Source organism: Antechinus flavipes, chromosome 1 (assembly GCF_016432865.1).
Source record: "Antechinus flavipes isolate AdamAnt ecotype Samford, QLD, Australia chromosome 1, AdamAnt_v2, whole genome shotgun sequence".
Taxonomy (NCBI): domain Eukaryota; kingdom Metazoa; phylum Chordata; class Mammalia; order Dasyuromorphia; family Dasyuridae; genus Antechinus; species Antechinus flavipes.
This window is the reverse complement of record NC_067398.1, coordinates 508217164-508238461: the sequence shown is the minus strand read 5'-3', so window position 1 is coordinate 508238461 and position 21298 is coordinate 508217164. Positions and strand designations below refer to the sequence as shown.

General features: G+C 34.2%; 1 protein-coding gene across 2 annotated transcripts in view; it reads right to left on the bottom strand.

Moving 5' to 3' along the window:
- Positions 1 to 1180: 1180 nt before the first annotated feature.
- Positions 1181 to 21298, bottom strand: part of TWSG1 (twisted gastrulation BMP signaling modulator 1) — a 71726-nt gene continuing 51608 nt past the window's right edge. For both annotated transcript variants that reach the window (XM_051970471.1, XM_051970470.1), the window contains exons 4-5: positions 17171 to 17437; positions 1181 to 4926 (exon numbers count right to left, since the gene is read on the bottom strand). In XM_051970471.1, coding sequence (XP_051826431.1) covers positions 4745 to 4926; positions 17171 to 17437 — 449 coding nt within the window. In that variant the 3' untranslated portion in view covers positions 1181 to 4744. The remainder of the gene's footprint in view (positions 4927 to 17170; positions 17438 to 21298) is intronic.

The window sequence follows — 21298 nt, the reverse complement described above, 5'->3', positions numbered from 1 at the left end:
AGATATTAAATGATCTTCCAAAAACAAAAGAAAGGGGGAGCCACAGACCTAGAGAACACCTAAATCTAACCCTTTATACTATTAAGTTTTTGGTTTTTGATGAGGATGTACTGGCTCCGGCAGACAGGTTTCATAACCCGCCAGAAGGGCAGTGTCCAGTGCTAGTGTCTCCACTATCTTTAGATAATCCCCTGCTGATGTGGAGAGGTTCAGAGAGAGAGCAGTGAATGGAAGGGACCAGATAAATTAACTGCTTGGGACACAGGGTTTGCTTGTGCCTCTACAGATGGAGAAGGAATCTGATGGGTGCTGACATGCCCTATCTGCCTCGTCCAACAGAGAGAGATGGAAAGAGAAGACTCTCAAAACAAAGGAGAAGACCCAGGAAACATCAGGTGGTTCCATCTCTAAGTCTGCCACTGAAAGAGCATGGCTGTTAGTCCTAGGTGTATGGCAACTGACTAGCAAACATTGCTATGACCATAAAAATAAATGTTAATGAGACTAATGCAGGACTTCACAATTTACAGGAATCATTGGATTCCCTGACACATGAAGCTATGGACAATAGATTGGTTTTGGACTATCTCTTGGCTGCTGAAGAAGGTGTATGTGTGACTGTTTACATACCCTCCTTCTAGGACTTCTGGAAATCTTTTACAACACCATGTTGATTCATATTGTTTGTTGCGGTACAATTCATGTTTGTTACACCACATTGAGCCTGCTCTTTTTAAGGATGAGGTGATTCAAGGCAATTCCAATAGAATGGAAAGTGCCATCTACATCCACAGAGAGAACTATGGAGATTGAATGTTGATTGAAACATAGTATTTCTACCTTTTTGTTTTTGTTGTTTGTTTGTTTGGGTTTATTCTCTTTGTGGTTTTTTTCTTTTGATCTGATTTTCTTTTCTTTTTTGCACAGCATGATGAATATGGAAATATATTTAGAAAAATTGCACATGTTACACCTATACAAGATTGCTGTCTTAGGAAGGGGAGGAGAGGGATAAAAATTTGGAACACAAAGTTTTGCAAAGGTGAATGCTGGAAACTATCTTTGCATGTATTTGGAAAAATAAAATACTATTGAGGAAAAAAAGTGAGTCACTAGCAAAGCAAGTAATAAAAAGGAACGCTAAACTCAAAAATTCAGTTAACATAGTCCAACCAAAACATTAATATCCAAATAAACTGAGTTTATTGAAGAATTTACCAAAAGATGAAGAAAATCTATTAGAGATGTCACAAAAAAGGGTTTTGTTTGGTGTGCAATGTTAGGATTAACAAAAACCCTAACTCCAACATATTCCAATATTTTAATTAAAATACATTTGTTTACAGGGATAAATAAAGTAAAATACATACATTTTATGTTGCTAATAGATGGCAAGAATATGTAACATGCAGTTGGGAGAACAGAATGAATTAAACTCCTTTAAAGCAAGAACTTTTTCATAATCAATTTTATTAGTTTAGGACTTCTTTCCTCTCTTTTGCCTCTTCTCATTGATATTAGCTGTGCTCTTAAAAAGCCATTAAATAAGTTATGATCCTAACAGAACAACCATTTTAGTTCCTTAAACTTTAGAAATCATAAATCTAAATAATTTTATCTTTAATCCATGACATGATTTATAAACATATGTTAGGATTCTTTTGGCTCCTCAAATGAAGATTATAGTTTCAATAAAAAGTAGAGTGCTTGAATCAAGCAAAGAGAAAAAGTGCCCAAAAAGAAATGTTTGCTAGTACAAAATCCCCTCATTTCAATAAAACTCACTTAAATCTATAGCTGTTATTTCTAGATCATTTAGCTATTATAAACAAGCAGCAAATAACAAAACCTTTTTAAAATATAAAAACAAACAAACAAACAAAACCCCCCTGGAAACAGTAATCTATCAAAACTTCTTCAATATACAAGAGTTTGGTGCTCAAGACTATAACAGTGTTTGTGTCAGAAGAGCTAAGCAGTAGTTTTAGGATTAATTACAGGCTTTATGTTATTTCTAACATATATTTTAAAGTCAAATTTAAACTATCTATTACCCCAAATCAGAAAATAAACCATGAGATAGACAGCAGAGAGATACATACTTATATTTATTCTACCCACCAAAATAAAGTTAAAAAAAATTTTCATCACATAAAGGAACAATTCAAGGAATGGCTATTAATGGGCAAACATAGGAAAAAGGAAAATTCCATCAATTTAAATTGATTTATGATATAAGAAATCACCATCACAATGTAGGGGATTGAGAGAGCAATATGGAATAAATCAAGAAAGAATGAAAATTTTTTTTAAAGTTATTTTTGCATGAACATGCCTTATCAAGTATTTTTAAAATGAGGAATGCCAAAGAACATACAAATGTGCTAAATGAAATTAATGTAGATGGCAACATTAAACATATAGTCAACAAAACAAAAAGGAATCTCTCCATATGACATATTTATTCTAAAAATGAAAGAAGCTGAAATGAAGCAAATGACCACAAATTTCCTTAAATTTTTCTTATCTACAGTAAAAATAGAGCCTCAGGCTGCAAAAAATAGTTGCGCATGGTGAAAAACTATTTAATTCATTTATTCCTTTCTTTAAAGATTTTGATTCCTATCATGTTTTACTCTTAATTATATTTAGGTCACAATTACAGGCTTCTTTTGTTGTAACACTAAGCTCAAGATAAAATGATGAATACAAAATGAAGAGGAAAAGTTTTGCTACTTAAAAAATAAAAGTTCATGCCCTAAATATACACTCTTTCTATAAAATATAAAAGGGTAAGTAATTTTAAATCACTGCTTATTTCATACTCCACTCGGATGGATGATGCACTTAGTGTCAATAGAAAACACTATTTTAGATATCAAGGCTTTTAATTTTCTGATATTTGATCAGAAATAAGTATACAAACTCAGACAACTTAAATTCAAGCAAATGACTATTGCAAAATTTAAGATGAATCTCTATATGAAAAGATGTACAGAAGAGACGCATTCCTGAAAATCTAAATGTTAAATAAATAAAATTACATTTTAGTTGTAATAAGGGAATTTTCTACTTCTGATCAAGCATTTTGAAAAGAGTATTGTTTGCATTATGAATTATTTACATGATTTATTTTGAAGGTTTAAATTTTCTTTAAGTATGGGCAGACACATATTATGTAAACAATATTCTGGTTTTTCCTCAGAATATCACATAAAGAGCACCAAGGGGAAAAAAAAAACAATTCCATACTGTACTTGGAGTTTATAAATTCTTTGGAAATAAGCCAGTCATAAAATCTCAAAGTTACAGTAATGTGATAAAATATGATGTGGTAAAATACCTGACTAGTAACTATTCATTCTAACAGTTAATCAAGTTTCTCACCCCATAGTTAACAATGCTTATTCAGCAACAATATAAGCTAGAATCAGAAAACAGTTAAATACAAGATTCTGGTGCAACAAAATTTTCTTAAATAACCAGATTTCAATTTTCCTGTATCATATTCCTCAACCTTTTTTTCTCAAACATGCTCAAGTTCAAATTCCTTTTCATACAATTAAAAAAAAAATCTTAAGTCTTATTCTCTCCATCACTCTGATTCTACTCACATTCAAATGGAGCCACATCTGTGGTGGTTTTGTTTCTATCTTCAACAACTTACTCATTCCCCAAACTCCATTCCCAGTTCAGATCTGGCCTTAAGACTCTTACTACCTGGGAAACCTTGGAAAAATCGTTTGTTTGCTTCAGTTTCCTCAACTGTTTCCTCTAGTTGTTGTAAGGATCAAATGAGATTCATATTTGTAAAGCATGCAGTGCCCAGCATGTGGTAGGCATTATATAAATGCATATTCCATTCTCCTTTTCCTTGACTCAAATTCTTATTTTGTTGTCCCAATTAAGCTCAAATTATATTATCTCCTAGCCTGGCATTAGCTCCTGACACACCCTCCTTCCTGGTCCTATAATTCTTATATAGACTAGCCTCACAAGTCACATACAATTTTGTTTCAATTAAGTGTTTATTGAAATGCTTTTATTACTCTTCAGTATACTCTCAGTAATATTCTTACTTCATTTTATCTTTATATAGTAAAACATTTATCAGTTTGGTTTTTATGCATTCAGACAAATGTAAATTTATGAAAAATAAAGAGAAGGGATAAGATTTATAATGCACATAAATATAGATAAGATTTATAATGCACATAAATATAGACAGCCTTCTGAGAATGATGTAATTCTAATGTTTTAAAAGGGAAATTTTAACCATGGATATTAATGGTCAAAGTAAACTGAACTTACACTAAGATCTGTTTGCTAACATTTTTAAAACAAAAAGTTAAGGGATATTGGAAGAGACTGGCATCCATCTCTTTGACATGAATATAAATTGTCCATCCCAGTGAATTCTTCAATTTTATTTTTTACATAAATGATCAAGATTTTAGATACATTTTAAGGTAAAAATCCATTGACAATTAACAAGTCAATCAAGATGGATTATCATGCTCAATGATTTCCTAAAATTAAAAAGAAACTTACCCATGATAGGAAAATCAATTATTACTCAAAGTTGATTTAAAGTGACAGATATTTAAATTCTTTATATCTTCTTCCCAAATTACTTGCATTGTGATGAAAAACATATACTTCACCAACTGGTTCTTTCCATCTTTCTCTTTAATGAAGATGACTTTGGTCTGTATTTTACAATGATAGGACTCCTTTTCCTTCTTCAAAACATGCAGTTCATACATTTGACAGTTTTGCTGCCATAATCAATGCATTCTGGTCCAATACATTCACAGCAGGCATTATGGAACCAGCGATATTTAGATGCTCCCATGGATTCACAAGAGATCTTACACTGATGTATTGACATACAGTCATCAAAATATACCACAGTACACATGTGTTCTGGAAACAAAAAGCAGGATATGAGAGGGAGGGAAAAAAAGAAAAAATAAATAACAATGCTCTGTATGATAATTAAATTTAACATTAATTTAATTTTTCATTCAAGCTGGATGGATTTACTAGTCAACCCTACATAGGAGAAAATAAAGTGTCTTCAATGCAGTATAAGACTAAGAAGGTTTTCTTATTTAGTTTAATTATAACCCTACCCTTTAAACAGAAAATTATCACTGAACCCTAAATTCGCCAAAAATATGGTCAAAGGGCATCATATTTAAGTGATACAGGATTTTTCAGAATACCAATTTATATTATATGGTACTAAAAGCTCATAAACAACCTTTATACATATTAACTCATCTTGACTCAAGAAAATCTGGCCTCACACTATCCTTATCTCAATTGGGAAATGGCTCATATATTTAGAAATTAGGCTGGGTTCCCTTTATATTTAAGAAATGAGATCTTTATCAAAGAAATTTCTTGATTTTTTTTTATTTTTGACTGCAATGATTTTGCTTGTGCAAAAACAATTTCATGTAATCAAAATTAGCCATTTTACCTCTCATGATCCTTTCTATATTATTTGTTTATAAAATCTTTTATGTCTATAGATCTGACAAGTATTTATTCCATGTATTTTTAATTTGTCTAAATCTTGTACCCATTTTAAACCGATTTAAACTGTGAGATGTTGGTCAATGTCTAGTTTCTGCCTGACTACTTTTCAGTTTTCATAGTTTTTGTAAAATAGTGAGTTCTTGCCCTTGCTGGGATCTTTCCTCTTAATAATAATATATTACTATGTTCATTTATTTGCCTCTGTATGTTGTTTATCCAATCATTGACTAATTGCTGTATTTCTTGGTCAGTGCTAGACTGTTTTATGATTACCACTTTACAAAATAGTTTGAAATTTGTTACTCCTAGGCTTTTCCCATTGTTTTTCATTAATTCTCTTGATATTTTTTTCCTTCAGATGAATTTTGTTATTTTTTTTCTAGCTCTATGAAATTCTTCTTTGGAAGTTTAACCAGTATGGCACTATTGAATAAGCCAATTTTAAAAGTAGAACTGTCATTTTTATTACATTGGCTAAGCCCTCTCATGAACAATTAATATTCCTCCAATTGTTTGAATTTATTTGTGTGAAGTGTTTTGTAAAGTCCCTAGGTGTCTCATGGCAGGCAAATTCCCCAAGCGTTTATACTGTCTGAAATTATTTTAAATGAAAATTTTCTAACTCTTCCTGCTGGGTTTTGTTGGTAATATATAAAAATGCTAATGTTTCATATGGGTTTATTTTATATCCTAGAACTCTGCTAAAATTGTTAATTATTTCAATTAGATTTTCAGCTCGTTCTCTAGGGTTCTCTAATTATACAAACATGTTATCTATACATAATGATAATTTTGTTTCTTATTACCTATTCCTATTCTTTCAATTTCTTTTTCTTCTCTTATTGCTGTAGCTAGCATTTCTAGTAAAAGATTAAATAAAAATGTTAATGGTCATTGCTTGCTTCATGCCTGAACTTAATAGATGAGGCTTGCTGATAGTTTCAGACAGATTCTACTTGTCATTTTAAGAAAAGCTCTATTAATTTTCATGCTTTCTAATGTTTTTAATAGGATTAAGTGTTATATTTTGTCAAAAATATTTTTCCTGTATCTATTGAGACAATCATGATTTTTTTGGGTTTTGTCATTGATATGATCAACTATGCTGATAGTTCCCCATAATATTGAATTGATCCTCGCTTTCCTGGTATAAATCCCACTTGCTCATCGTGTATGATCCTTGTGCTATATTGCTGTAATATACCTGATACTATTTTAACTTTTTTTACATCAATATTCATTAGGTATATAGTTTTCTTTCTCTGTTTTGTCTCTCCCTGGTTGGGTTTAAAATATCAGCACCACATTTGTGTGTAAAAGAAACATGGTGGCATTTCTTCTTTTCATTATGAAAGGCAAAATGAACAACTCTGATTACATTAAATTAAAAAGGTTCTGCATAAACAAAACCAACAGAAACAAGATTAAAAGTAGTAAAAAGCTGGGGAAAAATCTTTACAATCAATGTTTCTGGGATTAAGGTCTCACTTCTAAAATATATTAAGAATCCTGTTAAATTTCTAAGAATGCTAGTCATTCTCCAATTGATAAATTGTCAAAGGATATGAACAGACAATTCTCAGATGGCAAAATTAGAGCCATTTATAGTTATATGAAAAAACGCTCTAAATCAGTACTGATTAGAGAAATGCAAATTAAAATAACTTCACACCTTTTAGATTGGCTAAGATGACAAAAAAAGATTATGATAGATGTTGGAGGGAATGTGGGAAAACTGAGACACTGATGTATTGTTGAAGTTGTGAAATGATCCAATCATTCTGGGGAGCAATTTAGAACTATACCCAAAGGGCTATAAAATTGTGCATACCTTCTGACTCAGCTGAGCCATTACTGAGTCTGTATCCCAAGGAAATCATAAAGGAGGGGAAAGGACCCACATGTACAAAAATATTTGTAGCAGCTCTTTTTAATAGAAGCAAAACATTGAAAAACGAGTACATGCTCTTCGAATGGGGAATGGCCGAACAAGTTATGGTATATGACAGTAATGGAATATTATTTTTCTAGAAAAAATGATGAACAAGCTGATTTTAGAAAGGCCTGAAAAGAGTTATACAAACTGATGCCAAGTGAAATAAACAGAACCAGGATAGAATTGTATACCATAGCAGTAAAAATGTGTGATGATCAACTTTAAAAGGCTTGGTTCTTCTCAATGGTTCAGTGATCCAAAGTAATCTCAATAGACTTTGGATAGAAAATGTCATCTGTATGCAGAAAAAGATCTAGGGAGACTGACTGTAAATCAACACATGCTATGTTCCATTCTGTTTTCTATTTTTTTATTTCTCCCATGGTTTTTCCCCTTTGCTCTGATTTTTTTTCTCCCAAAATGATTCATAAAGCAATGTGTATTAAAAATAATAAATTTACTAGAAAATTTTTTTAAAAAAAGAATTTCTTCTTTGCCTATTTTAAAAATAATTTATATAGTACTGAAGTTAATTGTTTTTTAAATGTTTGTTGGTTGGTGAGAAGCAAAATAACATCACTATGTTTGAATCAAGTTACAGAATGCCCAACTGTGGCTGATCTAATCAACTCAAGCTTGAAATGCTTTATCATAGGTCAAGCATGAATAGTATATATGAACACTTGGGGTAGATTCTCTAACTTTGCACACTCATGTTTCTTCTGAGAAGAATTCTGCTTTGTTCATACAACACAGCACCTTCCCTCATGAGGGCATACTGTACTAGGTAGTCCTATGCAATCAATCCTTAAGTTAAGAGAGACCTTGAGAGTGTCATAGTATTGCTTTTTCTGAGTACCACATGAGCACTTGGCAAGTGTACTTTTAACATTCAAACAATATGGCTAGCTCAACAGAGGTGTACTCTCTGCAGGAGAGTTTCAATGTTTGGTAGTTTAGTTTAAGAAAGGACTTCAGTGTCTGGTATCTTTTCTTGCCAAGATGACCTTCAGAATATTCTCAAGACAATTCAAATGGAAGTTATTCAATTTTCTGGCACAGCACTGGTATACTGTCCAACTTTCACAGGCATACAAGAATGAGGTCAGCACGAGGACTCTATAGACCTTCAGTATGGTAGTTAGTCCAATATCTTTCTCTTCCACACTTTGCTTCAGAGCCTCTCAAATACTGAGTTAGCTTTGGCAATGCATATTTAAACTCATTATCAATGTGGGCATCCCTGGAAAGGATAAGTGCCAAATAAATGAATTTATCCACAACATTTAAAACTTAGCCATTTGCTATAACCAATGGTTCCACATATGGATGATATGGTGCTGGCTAATGGAGTACCTGTATTTTCTTGGTGTTAAATGTTAGGCCAAAATTAGCCCAAGCAGCACAGAACTGATCCATACTTTGTTGCATCTCAGCTTCAGAGGCTGCACTAAATGTACAATTATCTGCAAATGAAAAATCATGCACCAACATTCCCTCCACTTTAGTTTTGGCTTGTAGATTTTTCAAGTTGAAGAATTTATCATTTGTATGGTAGATGCAATATTCATCCTCATTGAATGGATATGACAACATGGCTGAAAACATCAAGCTAAAACATCATGGCATTTTTCCTGGAGTTATTAGGCAGCAAACAATATTGACTTGGCTCTTTCTGATGCTACTCTGGCTTTCAGGTAAATGACCTTTTTTCAAATATAAGATCAGCCTATTAAAGAGGACTCTGGTTAGAATCTTGCCACAATGACTAAGAGAACAATCCTTTTCCCCTACTCTCCCCAATCTCCCTCACCTCCTCCTGCCATGATTGTTGCAGGGCAATCTATTCCCTTTACCTTTACAGAGACAGACAATGGAGGCATCCTTGAATTCCTGGGGCATGACCTCCTTTTGCCATATAATTCAGAAAACTTCAGTCAGCTTTTGTGTGAGCAATGGATCCCCTACTTTGTAAATCTCAGCTGGAACAGAATCAGCACCACATATTTTGCCACATGAAAGAAGCCTAATGACATTCAAAATCTCTTCATTTGGAACTTCAGCTAGGGAAAGACTGACTTCAACTGGTAAAGAGTCAATGGCTTCAGCATTGATTGATGATGGTCTTTGAGAACACTTTTTAACTGTTCAGTCCCTTTCTCTATGATTATGTCTTATCATTAATCAATGTGACTCCATCAGCACTGAGTAGCTGAGATGACCACAAACTGCATCACAAAAGTGCTTTAGATTATTACTATCAGCATAAAACTGAATTTCACTTGTTTTACTGAGCCAAGAATCCTGCATCTCTTTTAAGTTTCCCTTTTGCTTTACTGTTGATGGAATTGAACATTAACTTCTTAGAAATGGATGGATTATTTTGCTAGTACTCCCTGTAGCATTCTTGTTTTTCATTTAGCAGCTACTGTATTTCCCCATCTTTTTCATCAAACACGTATCGATGTTTGTGAGTGTTCTGATCCAGATGAGCAAATGTAGTGTTGTATACCAAATCTCTGAAAGCTGCTTACTCCTTTTCTGCTCCATTGTTGCCAAGTATGTGTTGCCAAGTATCCTCCAAGTTGCAACAAACTGTTCCCTCTTAGAGAGGTGCTCTAATCTGTTGATATTAATTTTCCTCGTAGTCTTTTTGCCTAGGGGCTGCCACTTTTGTTGAATGTGAATATTCAGGTTGGAGAAGATAAGTCTCATCAGTCCAGCACTTTACACCACACGTTGCTTTCATCACTCCCACATACTGTCTGTCTTTTCTCCTTACAATCACATTTAATAGATAATAATAATTACATAAAATCACATTTAATAGGTTATTACCAATTATTAAATACCAATGTTTGCTGCCAGGGTGCATCCATAAAGTTTTACTAATTTTAGGTAAGGGAAGACAGTATTGGTGATAAGAAACTCATAAGATGCACCAGTTTTCAGTAATAAGTGATCACTGCTGTTGCTGTTTCTAACTCCATTTCTCCCAAAGACTTCCTGCAATGTCCCTGAGCCTACCCTAGCATTAAAATCATTTAGAATTATAAGCTTATCCTCTTTTAACACATTGATAAGGGTCTTTAGGTCTTCATAAAATATTCTTTGACCTCATCAGGATTTGTCATGATAGTAGCATAAGCACTGATGATGATGGTATGGCATTTTCCTGCAAGTGGCAATCATATTGTCACAAGTCTGTGGTTTACTCCTTTTGGTAATATATGTTTCCAAGGCCTTTTATCAAATGTGATTTTTTTTTTGGCATTATAGTCCAATAAGGCTGCCTGTAGTCTTTCTGCTTTTTGGCAGTTGTTTGCAAGGTCCTTATATATGGTCAATTTTTATAAAGATGCCATGTACAGAAAAAGGCATACTTTTTTCTGTTCTTATTTAATTTTCTTCAGAGGTTTAGCATATCTAAGTTTTCTAAAATTCTGTCCATCTCCTTAACTTCTTTTTTTATTTTATAGTTGGATTTATCTAGTTCTAAGAGGGGGTATACATTGAGGTTCTCTACTAGTATAGTTTTACTGTGTATTTCCTCCTGTAATTCATTTAACTTTTCCTCTAAGAATATTGATGTTACACCATTTGAAGCAAAAATGTTTAGTATTGACATTTTACTATCTATGGTATTTATGAAAATGTAGTTTCCATAATTACCTCTTTTAATTAGATCTATTTTGCTTTGATTAAAATCATGATAACTACCTTGCCATTTTTACTGTAGCTGAAGTAATAACAGATTCTGGGCCAGCCCCTTATTTTTAACGATGAGTGTCTTTCTGTTTTAAGCATTTTTCTTGTAAACAGCATATTGTTGCATTATGATTTCTAATCTATTCTACTATCCACTTCTGTTTTTTCGGTGAGCTCATCGCACTCACATTCATAGTTATGTTTACTAAATGTATATATTTTCTTCTTTTTTTCTTTTTTTAATAACTTTTTATTGACAAAACCCATGCTAGGGTAATTTTTTACAACATTATCCCTTGCACTCACTTCTGTTCCGATTTTTCCCCTCCCTCCCTCCACCCCCTCTCCCAGATGGCAAGCAGTCCTATACATGTTAAATATGTCACAGTATAGTCTAGATACAATATATGTGTGCAGAACCAAACAGTTCTCTTATTGCACAGGGAGAAATGGATTCAGAATGTAGAAATAACCCGGGAAGAAAAACAAAAATGCAAACAGTTTATATTCATTTCCCAGTGTTCTTTCTTTTGCTGATTCTGTCCATCATTGATCAATTGAAACTGAGTTAGATCTTCTAACTTTGTCAAAGAAATCCACTACCATCAGAATACATCCTCATACAGTATCATTGTTGAAGTATATAATGATCTCTTGGTTCTGCTCATTTCACTTAGCATTAGTTCATGTAAGTTTCTCCAAGCCTCTCTGTATTCATCCTGCTGGTCATTTCTTACAGAACAATAATATTCCATAACATTCATATACCACAATTTACTCAGCCATTCTCCAATTGATGGGCATCCATTCAATTTCCAGTTTCTAGCCACTACAAACAGGGCTGCCCCAAACATTTTGGCACATACAGGTCCCTTTCCCTTCTTTAGTATCTCTTTGGGGTATAAGCCCAGTAGTAGCACTGCTGGATCAAAGGGTATGCACAGTTTGATAACTTTTGGGGCATAATTCCAGATTGTTCTCCAGAATGGTTGGATTCGTTTACAACTCCACCAACAATGCATCAGTGTCCCAGTTTTCTCACATCCCCTCCAACATTCATCATTATTTTTTCCTGTCATTTTAGCCAATCTGACAGGTATATAGTGATATCTCAGAGTTGTCTTAATTTGCATTTCTTTGTTGGAACACTCTTTCATATGAGTGGAAATAGTTTCAATTTCATCATCTGAAAATTGTCTGTTCATATCCTTTGACCATTTATCAATTGGAGAATGGCTTGATTTCTTATAAATTAGAGTCAATTCTCTATATATTTTGGAAATGAGACCTTTATCAGAACCTTTAACTGTGAAGATGTTTTCCCAGTTTGTTGCTTCCCTTCTAATCTTGTTTGCATTAGTTTTGTTTGTACAAAGGCTTTTTAATTTGATATAATCAAAATTTTCTATTTTGTGATCAATAATGGTCAATTGTTCATCTTTGGTCACAAATTTTTTCCTCTTCTACAAGTCTGAGAGATAAACTATCCTATGTTCCTCTCATTTTAATTTTTTTCTTTAGCTTTTCAAGAGATTCTTTTGGGGCTTCTGGTCAATCTTCATTTTTCTTTGAGACTTTCCTTGTCAATATTTACATATTGTTGTCTTCTGAGCTTGTATCTTGAATTTCCGTATTTTTTGTTGTTGTTTTCATCCTTTTCCCAGCTATTCATTAACTTTGAACTTTATGTTAGAGTTGGGCATTCCTTATCTTTGGAAATAGGTTGGGGGGGGGGGGAACCACTGTCCAAAGCTTCAGGGTTTACACAGCTAGTTCTGGAGGATTTCTAAATTTTTGGTGCTTTCAAAGCAATATGATCTGGGAAGAGGGGTGGTCACTGTTCTCCTAGTTAGTGCTCTGGTCTTCCCCCAGAAAGAGTCCCTGGCTCCCTTGCAAATCTAAATCTTAGTGTTCCTTTCTGCTCTAAAACTAGGGTCTTTGCTCACCTCTTCATAGTCTGAAACTGTGACTAGGGCTCCTACTTGCAACCATAAGGACTCCTCTCTGTCCTAAGATTGAGACCCAAACTGGATAATGAAGTTGCCAAATGGTGTTTAGTTTTGTACCAAGTGTCCATGTTGGGGTACACATGGGGTACACCATTTCTTTCTAATCAGTTGTCCAATCCTCTTTCCATCTATGGTCATGGAATACTCCCAAAACTGTTGCTACTATTGCCACTGCTTTTGGGGCCCACATCTAGTATTACTGGCCACTGTACTCTTGGCCAGCCTCCAACACCAGTGTCATAGATCTTTTCTCCCAACTTGCTAATTTGTCTTGGGTTGGAAAAATGTCTTACTCCAACTTTTTATTGGCTATACTGCTCCAGAATTTAATGTTAGATGTTATTTTTTCCCCCTGAGGCAACTGGGTCACACAGCTAGGAATTGTTGTGTCTGAGGTCAGATTTGAACTCAGGTCCTCCTGACTTCAGGGCTGGTGCTTTATTCACTGCGCCACTGAACTGCCCCATGTTATATGTTATTTTAAACTTTTTTTGTAGAGGAATGTAGGGAGAGTTTGGCTGGAATACTTCCTCTATTCCAACAATTTGGCTGAGGTGATTAGAGAATGGGATAAGACTCTTAATATCTTAGTTCTGGCAGGTCTTATAAGCTAAAAAATGGGCTTTAAGGATGGAAAGAAAGGAAAATAAAACCATGTACCATAACTAACCATGTTAGATGTTTTACATACATCATCTCATTTGATACTCATGACAACCCCAGGAAAACAGGTGTCATTATTATCAAGCCTATTTTACTGTTGAAGAAACAGAGGCAAAGATCAAATGACTTGCTCAAGGTCATGTCTGAAGTCTGATCTGAACTAATATCTTCCTGACCCCAAGGGCAGTAATCAGTCTACTCTTGTCCCTCTAAGTCCCGTGACAGACTATGCTTGTCGACCAAAGATCAATATGACTAAATTCAAAAATGTTCATTGCCAGACTGGCCTGAACATTTAAAATTTTTTGGACACAATGACTCTCAAAGACCAACTACAAAGTCATAGTAGGATTGTAAATCATTATTGGTAGGCAGAATTTCACTTATAATGGCAAAATCAGATCTCTGAAGTTTTGAACTAAATCTACTTCATACCAGCATATTCACCGTGGGAAATAACTGAGGTATATAACACAATATCTCTTTGTGTATGAAGAAATGAGATTAAAATAATTACAGAAATAATATACTAATATCAATTGTTAAATGATGTAGTAGCAGATTATAACAACTTAAGTTCAGAAATCAATGAAAAAATTATTATTAAGCATTAATTAAGTGCTAGGGATAGGCACAGCAAAACATGTCCATGATCTAATTAGAGGAGATCACATTTAAAAAAAAAAAAAAAAAAAAAAAAAAGAAAGTTTAGTTGGAGAAAGGACAGAAAGGTCTAGAATAAGGGCTGCTTTAGGGGTCCTTAGGTTGTATTTGTACATCAGATAATGGTACCCAAATGTATGGAAAATGAGAAGATAGGGCAGACAGTAAGGCTTAGAGAAACGTAGGAGATAGTTGCAGGCAAGTTGGGAAGTCCTGGTGGTCCTCCATGTCACTGAAAGAACAGTTGATAATTGAAAGGAGAAATCTCACTATGGCTCAGGAATGACTAAATGGAAACTGGCTAGATTTTTGTTGAACTCTGAAAAACTTAACACTGATTTCATAATGAAAATTACCATTGGAGTATAAAGGATAGGAAAAAAAATGACTAAAAAGGAACTGGTATACAAGATACTGTAAGAAAGAGAGAAAGAGAGAGAGAGAGAGGGAGAGAGAGAGAGAGAAAGAGGGAGAGAGAGAAAGAGAGAGAGAGAAAGGGGAGGGGAGAGAGAGAGAAAGGGGAGGGAAAAGAGAGAGAGAGAGAGAGAGAGAGAGAGAGAGAGAGAGAGAGAGAAAAGGAAAGAACCAGGCTATAGAGCCATAAAATTAGTAAGGAATTTAAAACGTATGTATGCCATATGTATAGTCATTTTAGTTTTGTGATAAGGAAAGTGATATGATTAAAGTATTTCTGGAAGATTATATGAAAACTATATATAGAATAAACTATATATAGAATAAAGCAAAACAAAGAGAGTAGGGGCAGGCAGACCACTTAGGAAGCTACCATAGCTCTTTGAGTAAGGGCCAGGTCATGTTCCTTTTTCTATTTTCTCAAAAGCCAGTACATTGCAAATATTTAATAAATAATTGCTGAATGAAGATGGTGGAAATCGAGACTAGAGTGGTGGTAGAGTAAGCAAAGAATGAAGAGACTTTAAGAAGAACTGGTGATTTGGTGTAGAAGAGATGACTAAAATTTCTAGACTGGAAAACTAAGATACTGAGGGAACTGTTAATAGAAATGAGAAATTATGAAAAAGAGTTGGCCTCCCCAATAAACTTCTATTGTGTAACGTCTGTGGCAATCTGCTCTAAAAGTATCACACTTACAGAAATAGTTAATGTCTAATGATGGATGAGATACAGCCCTAATTTTTTCAGGATTAGACTTTTCTTCATCAGCATTTCAGTATCATCTAGGAATATGAACATGATTGTAGGCATTGTCTAAAGTCTTCTTTAGAGCTGTTTATGGTAATTCTATTTCCAAAAGCATAAATGACCTTATAGCTGAGTCGGTAGATTTGATACTCTACTTTCTAGCAAGGTCTTAACTTCTACCTAAAGTAAGAACTTTTTTTCGAGAAATGCTGCATAGACTTAGGGCAGGATGTACAAATGGTCTGAATATCACATTGACTTTCCCATATATAAAAAGAAATATTTAATCATTGTTAGTATAATCATAGATAAAATGTTACTTATTGTAACATTGTACTAACAAGATAGTTTGAATATCCCAGAAGCCTATTGTCTGAGAATATTCAAGGGAAAAAACCCCATCTGCATAACTCATTTTTAAAAGAAAATATAATACTTATTTAGAAAATGGGAGGCTTGTCCATTAAGAGAAATAAACACACTTTTAATCTTTTTATTTACTTATTTGAATTCCACTGAATGAGAAAGGAAAATTTTGTTAAAAGATCTAATAAGTATAGTAGTTCACACTGTTTTAGCTAGGAAAAGTATCAATATCAATGAAATAAAATGGATGTTAGTTAAAGACAAAACATAGCTAAAGCTAAAAAAAGGAAAAAATTAAATTGTTTATATATAATTTTACATTTTGAGAAATAATTATACTATTTTTCCATGAGTATCATTCCAATGAGGAAATAAATTCAAAATATTTGTTATTCTTGATGAAACTATATTTTTTGCAGAATACTCTCAGTTAAAGTCCCTTCCAGGTCTACAAAGGTGGTGCCATTTTTTGAAATGCTATTATATTAGTGGTAAAGTACAACTTTAACATTAATGCAATTAGGTGATGCAGTGGATGAAGTACTGGACTTGAAGATAAGATCTAAGTTCAAATCTGGTCTCCGAAATTTACTAGCTATACAACTATGGGCAAGTCACTTAAACTTTGGTTGCCTCAGTTTTCTCAACTACAAAATGGGGATAATAATAGCATCTATTTGCCAGAATTATTGTGAGGATCAAAGGAGATAATAAATGTAAAGTGTTTAGCACAGTAACTGACACATAATAAGCACTATGTAAATGTTAACTATAATCTTAGAACTTATTGATCAATCTGTTGAAAGAACTGGCTGGGATGATGATTTAGTTTTTGGTAAGGAAATTTAGAACAAAATACACATCTCCTGTCTTCTTATAAAGCCCCTCTCCTCACAATATTATGCTTTAAGAAATAGGTGACATCATCATAAAATAGTTCTTTAAGTATTCAGGGACCATGTTCAAGAATTTTCAATTCTCAAAACAGAAGGATGAATATTCAAACTCTTCCTCAACTTTGTTCTTAATGGTAACCAACATGCAAGTTCTATAGATAGAATAAAAACCAAAAGGCTTAATTAGCATATTGTAGAGAAAACATTTAAATAGTTACCTTTGTCATTAGAATATGGTGTATGGACATTGTTGCTAGGAACAGACACATTCTGGTGGTGTGGTTGGTTAACAGTTTCTAAAAATGAAACCAGATTCTCATGATGGGAAAGTTCTTCGGCAACTGGGAATGAAACAATGTTCCAGTTCAGCTGGGTGCCTCCTTCTGTTAGAGCTCTGAAGAGAGAGGGAATTGGTTCATGAAGCTCTTCTACAGTGCTCTTTGAAGTAGGAGGTGTATCGCTGTAATTTCGAGGATTGCACATTCCTAAGAAGAAAAAACAGAGTAAGTGATTTGTTGAACCTATTTTATAAAAACTTGGAATATTTTTAATGCATCACATTTAATTTCCAAAGTTCAAAAATTGAATATCTTTCAATGGTATACTTTACAAAGATAAATGATAATTCATGTTTCAACTATCAACTAGATTCCTTGCTTAATAGCTTACTTGAAAGATTGAATCTGTCTTACTGACCAGGTTCCTAAGAACATAGGTGTTTAACAAATGTTTGTTGTACAATATTGTTGCCCTAAATAAGTTTCAGGACAAATATTCTATTCTTCTTCATCAATTATCTAATTAAAAGCACCAAAAGGGAAGACAGATTTGATTTCCATATTTGTACTTTGTACAGGCTTTGTAAAAATGTGATAGAGTAGGAGAAAAATGTAGTTTGAATTTTTTAGATAGCTCATTAATTCAACATTTTTTCACTGACCATCTATATTGTATGTGTATAGATGTAATTATGATTATGCAAAATACTGAAAAAAAGAGAAATGAAATTCAAGATCTTCATAAAGTCTATGCACATTAAAATTTAATACAAAGAGTATGATAGAAAAATAGGGAAAAAAGATAAAGGCAACTTTATTTTTAGGCTATGTTGCACAATGTAATGTTTAAGATTCTATATCATGAAAAATGGCTATTATCTAATAAAGTATAAACTTAAATCCCTTAATTGATTCTGTAACCACATTAGACTTGTCTTATGATCAATAGAATTTAAGTTTACAACAGCCCTACGAAGAAAATTTACTATTCATTACAAAATGTTTGGTCACACAAAAATTCAATTTCTTATTACTTAAAAGAAAATGGGTCTGTGAAATAACAAACTATATGCTAGAGACCCACATTAGGAAGACTATAGCAATTTTGCAAGAAGTTAAAGGTTATTTCAGAATAGAAATATACAACTGACTTTTGACAAAATGGAAGTCTCCAATCAATAGGCTTGTACTTTGTTTCTAGTTCTTACACACACACACACAAAACTATAAATATTTTGGCGTATATGGAATCTTTCTTTTTATTAATGAAATCCTTGGCTTATATACTTAAATTATCTTATTTACATAGTTAACTGAATTCATTATTTTTTCCTCTAAACTCTCATTCTTCTAAATTTTACCATTACTGGGACTCTACTGGGCGGAGCCAAGATGGCGGAGCAGGCACACACGACTCTCTAAACTCCTCTCATTACCCTCATAACCAACTATTTAATCCAGCCTCAAAAACAACTCTTCACTGCTTAAATTCATGAAGATAAGAAGCACTACAATTTACCAGCCGATCCGGAAGCTCGCCAGGAAAGGTTTGTCCTGAGGGGCCAGGAACAGATTAGCACAGGCAGCAAGAGGCTAACGTCCTGAGTAGACCAGAGGCGGGGGTGATCTCTGTGGCTAGAGAAGTTATAGGGACCACTCTGCTATAGGCTAACTGCTCTGCCTTGATTACAAAGCAGTAAACTGGCAGAGAAGTTAAAGCCTAAAACAGAGGGTCCTCTAAAAAACGCTAGAACCTAATGAGATCTGGCTGTAACCCCTCAAACCCGGAAGTGACTCAGGCAGACTTTACCGCAGCCCTGTGGCCACATCCGGCAGTTCGGGGCTTTTGCGGGGGCAGTTACTAATCTGCATGACAAGGGGCACAGCCTGGGCAGCCTCTAATCGGCAGTGTGGGGGGCTCGGCCTGGGGCAATAGAACCTCCCCAGCTGACTGCGCTTCCTGGGCAGACACTTCCGATCTCTGCAAATCCATTCACTGCTCAGCTGCTAATACCCATAGCCCCAGGGCAGGGTTTGGCTTGGAGCAGTGAAACTCTCACTGCTAAGTGTCTAGCCCCAGGGCAGTCTTTATCTCACACAGCTGAGGTTCTTTGAAAGGCACTTTCCCAGCCCGGCCCTGCAGGCCTGAGTTACTTTTGGGTGGGGAACTCTTTCCCAGAGCACTCCAGTACCTCGCTGCTTTTTGTAGCCGGTTGACAGGACAGCTACCCCGTCCATATACCTTTCACTGCTCTGCAGAGGAAGCTAGTAACCTCCTGGCTCTGAAGGCAGACCTTACAGGCTTTAACAAAATAAGTAAAAAAATCAAAAGAACGATTGATAGTTTCTACACAGAAAGAGAACAGCTTTTCAACCCTGAAGAGACTAATAGCAGACAGTCTCCAGACGATTGTTGGTCTCCAATACAAAAGGCTCTCCTAGAAGAGACTATTAAAAACCTTAAAAGAGAGCTAGAAGAGAAATGGGGAAAGACACATAATTCACTAAAAGAAAAATTTGATAAAGTGGAAAAAGAAAACAACTTCCTGAAATGTGAATTGGAAAAGGTAAAAAACAGAGTTTGCAAATTGGAAAAAGAAAATGACTCACTAAAAAAAAAAAAAAAAAAAAAAAAAAATTAGTGAAATGGAAAAAAATTCCATAGAGCAAAACAACTCAATTGGACATATACAAAAAGAAGTATAAAAAGCTAACAAAGAAAATAACTCACTAAAAATTAGAACTGAACAAATAGAAATGACTGATTCATTGAGACATCAAGAATCAGTCAAGCAAAACCAAAAAAATGAAAGATTGGAAAAAAATGTCAAATATTTACTTGGAAAAACAACAGACCTGGAAAATAGATCTAGGAGAGATAACCTGAGGATCATTGGACTACCAGAAAATTATGATGAAAAAAAAGAGCCTAGATACTATTTTACAGGAAATCATCAAAGAGAACTGCCCAGAAGTAATAGAACCAGAAGGGAAAATCGGCGTTGAAAGAATTCATCGAACACCTTCTGAAAAAGACCCTAAAATAAAGACTCCAAGGAATATTGTGGCCAAACTTCAGAATTTCCAGACTAAAGAAAAAATTTTACAAGCAGCCAGGAAAAAACAGTTCAAATACCGAGATACAACAATAAGGGTCACGCAAGATCTGGTTGTCTCAACATTAAAGGATCGAAGGGCCTGGAATCAGATATTCCGAAAGGCAAAAGAACTTGGAATGCAGCCAAGAATAAACTATCCAGCTAAGCTGAATATTTTTTTCCACGGAAGAAGATGAACATTTAATGAAATAGAGGAATTCCATCTGTTTCTAAGGAAAAAACCAGACTTAAACAAAAAATTTGATCTTTAACAACAGGAATCAAGAGAAGTAGAAAAAGGTAAAAGGAACTCTTGAGAACTGTATTTCTGTTGTGAATATACATAAAAACCATATGTATAATTTGATTTTACCGATATAACATAAAAAAGGGAAGTAGAAATGGAAAGGGGATAGCGTCAGAAAAAGGGAAGAAGGGAGATAAAAAGAGGAAAACTACATGCGACAATGAGGCAAAGGAAACCTATCATATGAGGGAACTTAGAGAGGGGGAGGAACATTGTGTGAATCCTACTCTCATCAGAGTTGGCTCAAAGAGGAAACAATTGACATATTTGTTTTACACAGATTCTTCTCTCACTTCATTAAAAAGTGGGAGAGGAAAAGGGAGAAGGAAAAAGAGTAATAAGGGAAGGGTACAAGAAAGGGGAAGGATAGGGATACTAAAGAGGGAGAGCTGCGCGACATTAGTGGGACCAATAGGGAAGAAGGGAAGGAGGGCAAGAAAAAGAAAAGTATAATCTGGGGATATTAGGATGGCAGAAAATGCAGAATTGGTTATTTTAACCGCAAATGTGAATGGGATGAACTCTCCCATAAAGAGGAGGTGGATAGCAGACTGGATTAAAAGTCAGAACCCTATAATCTGTTGTTTACAGGAAACACATTTTTTTTTAATTTAATTTTATTTAATAATAACTTTGTATTGATAGAATCCATGCCAGGATAAT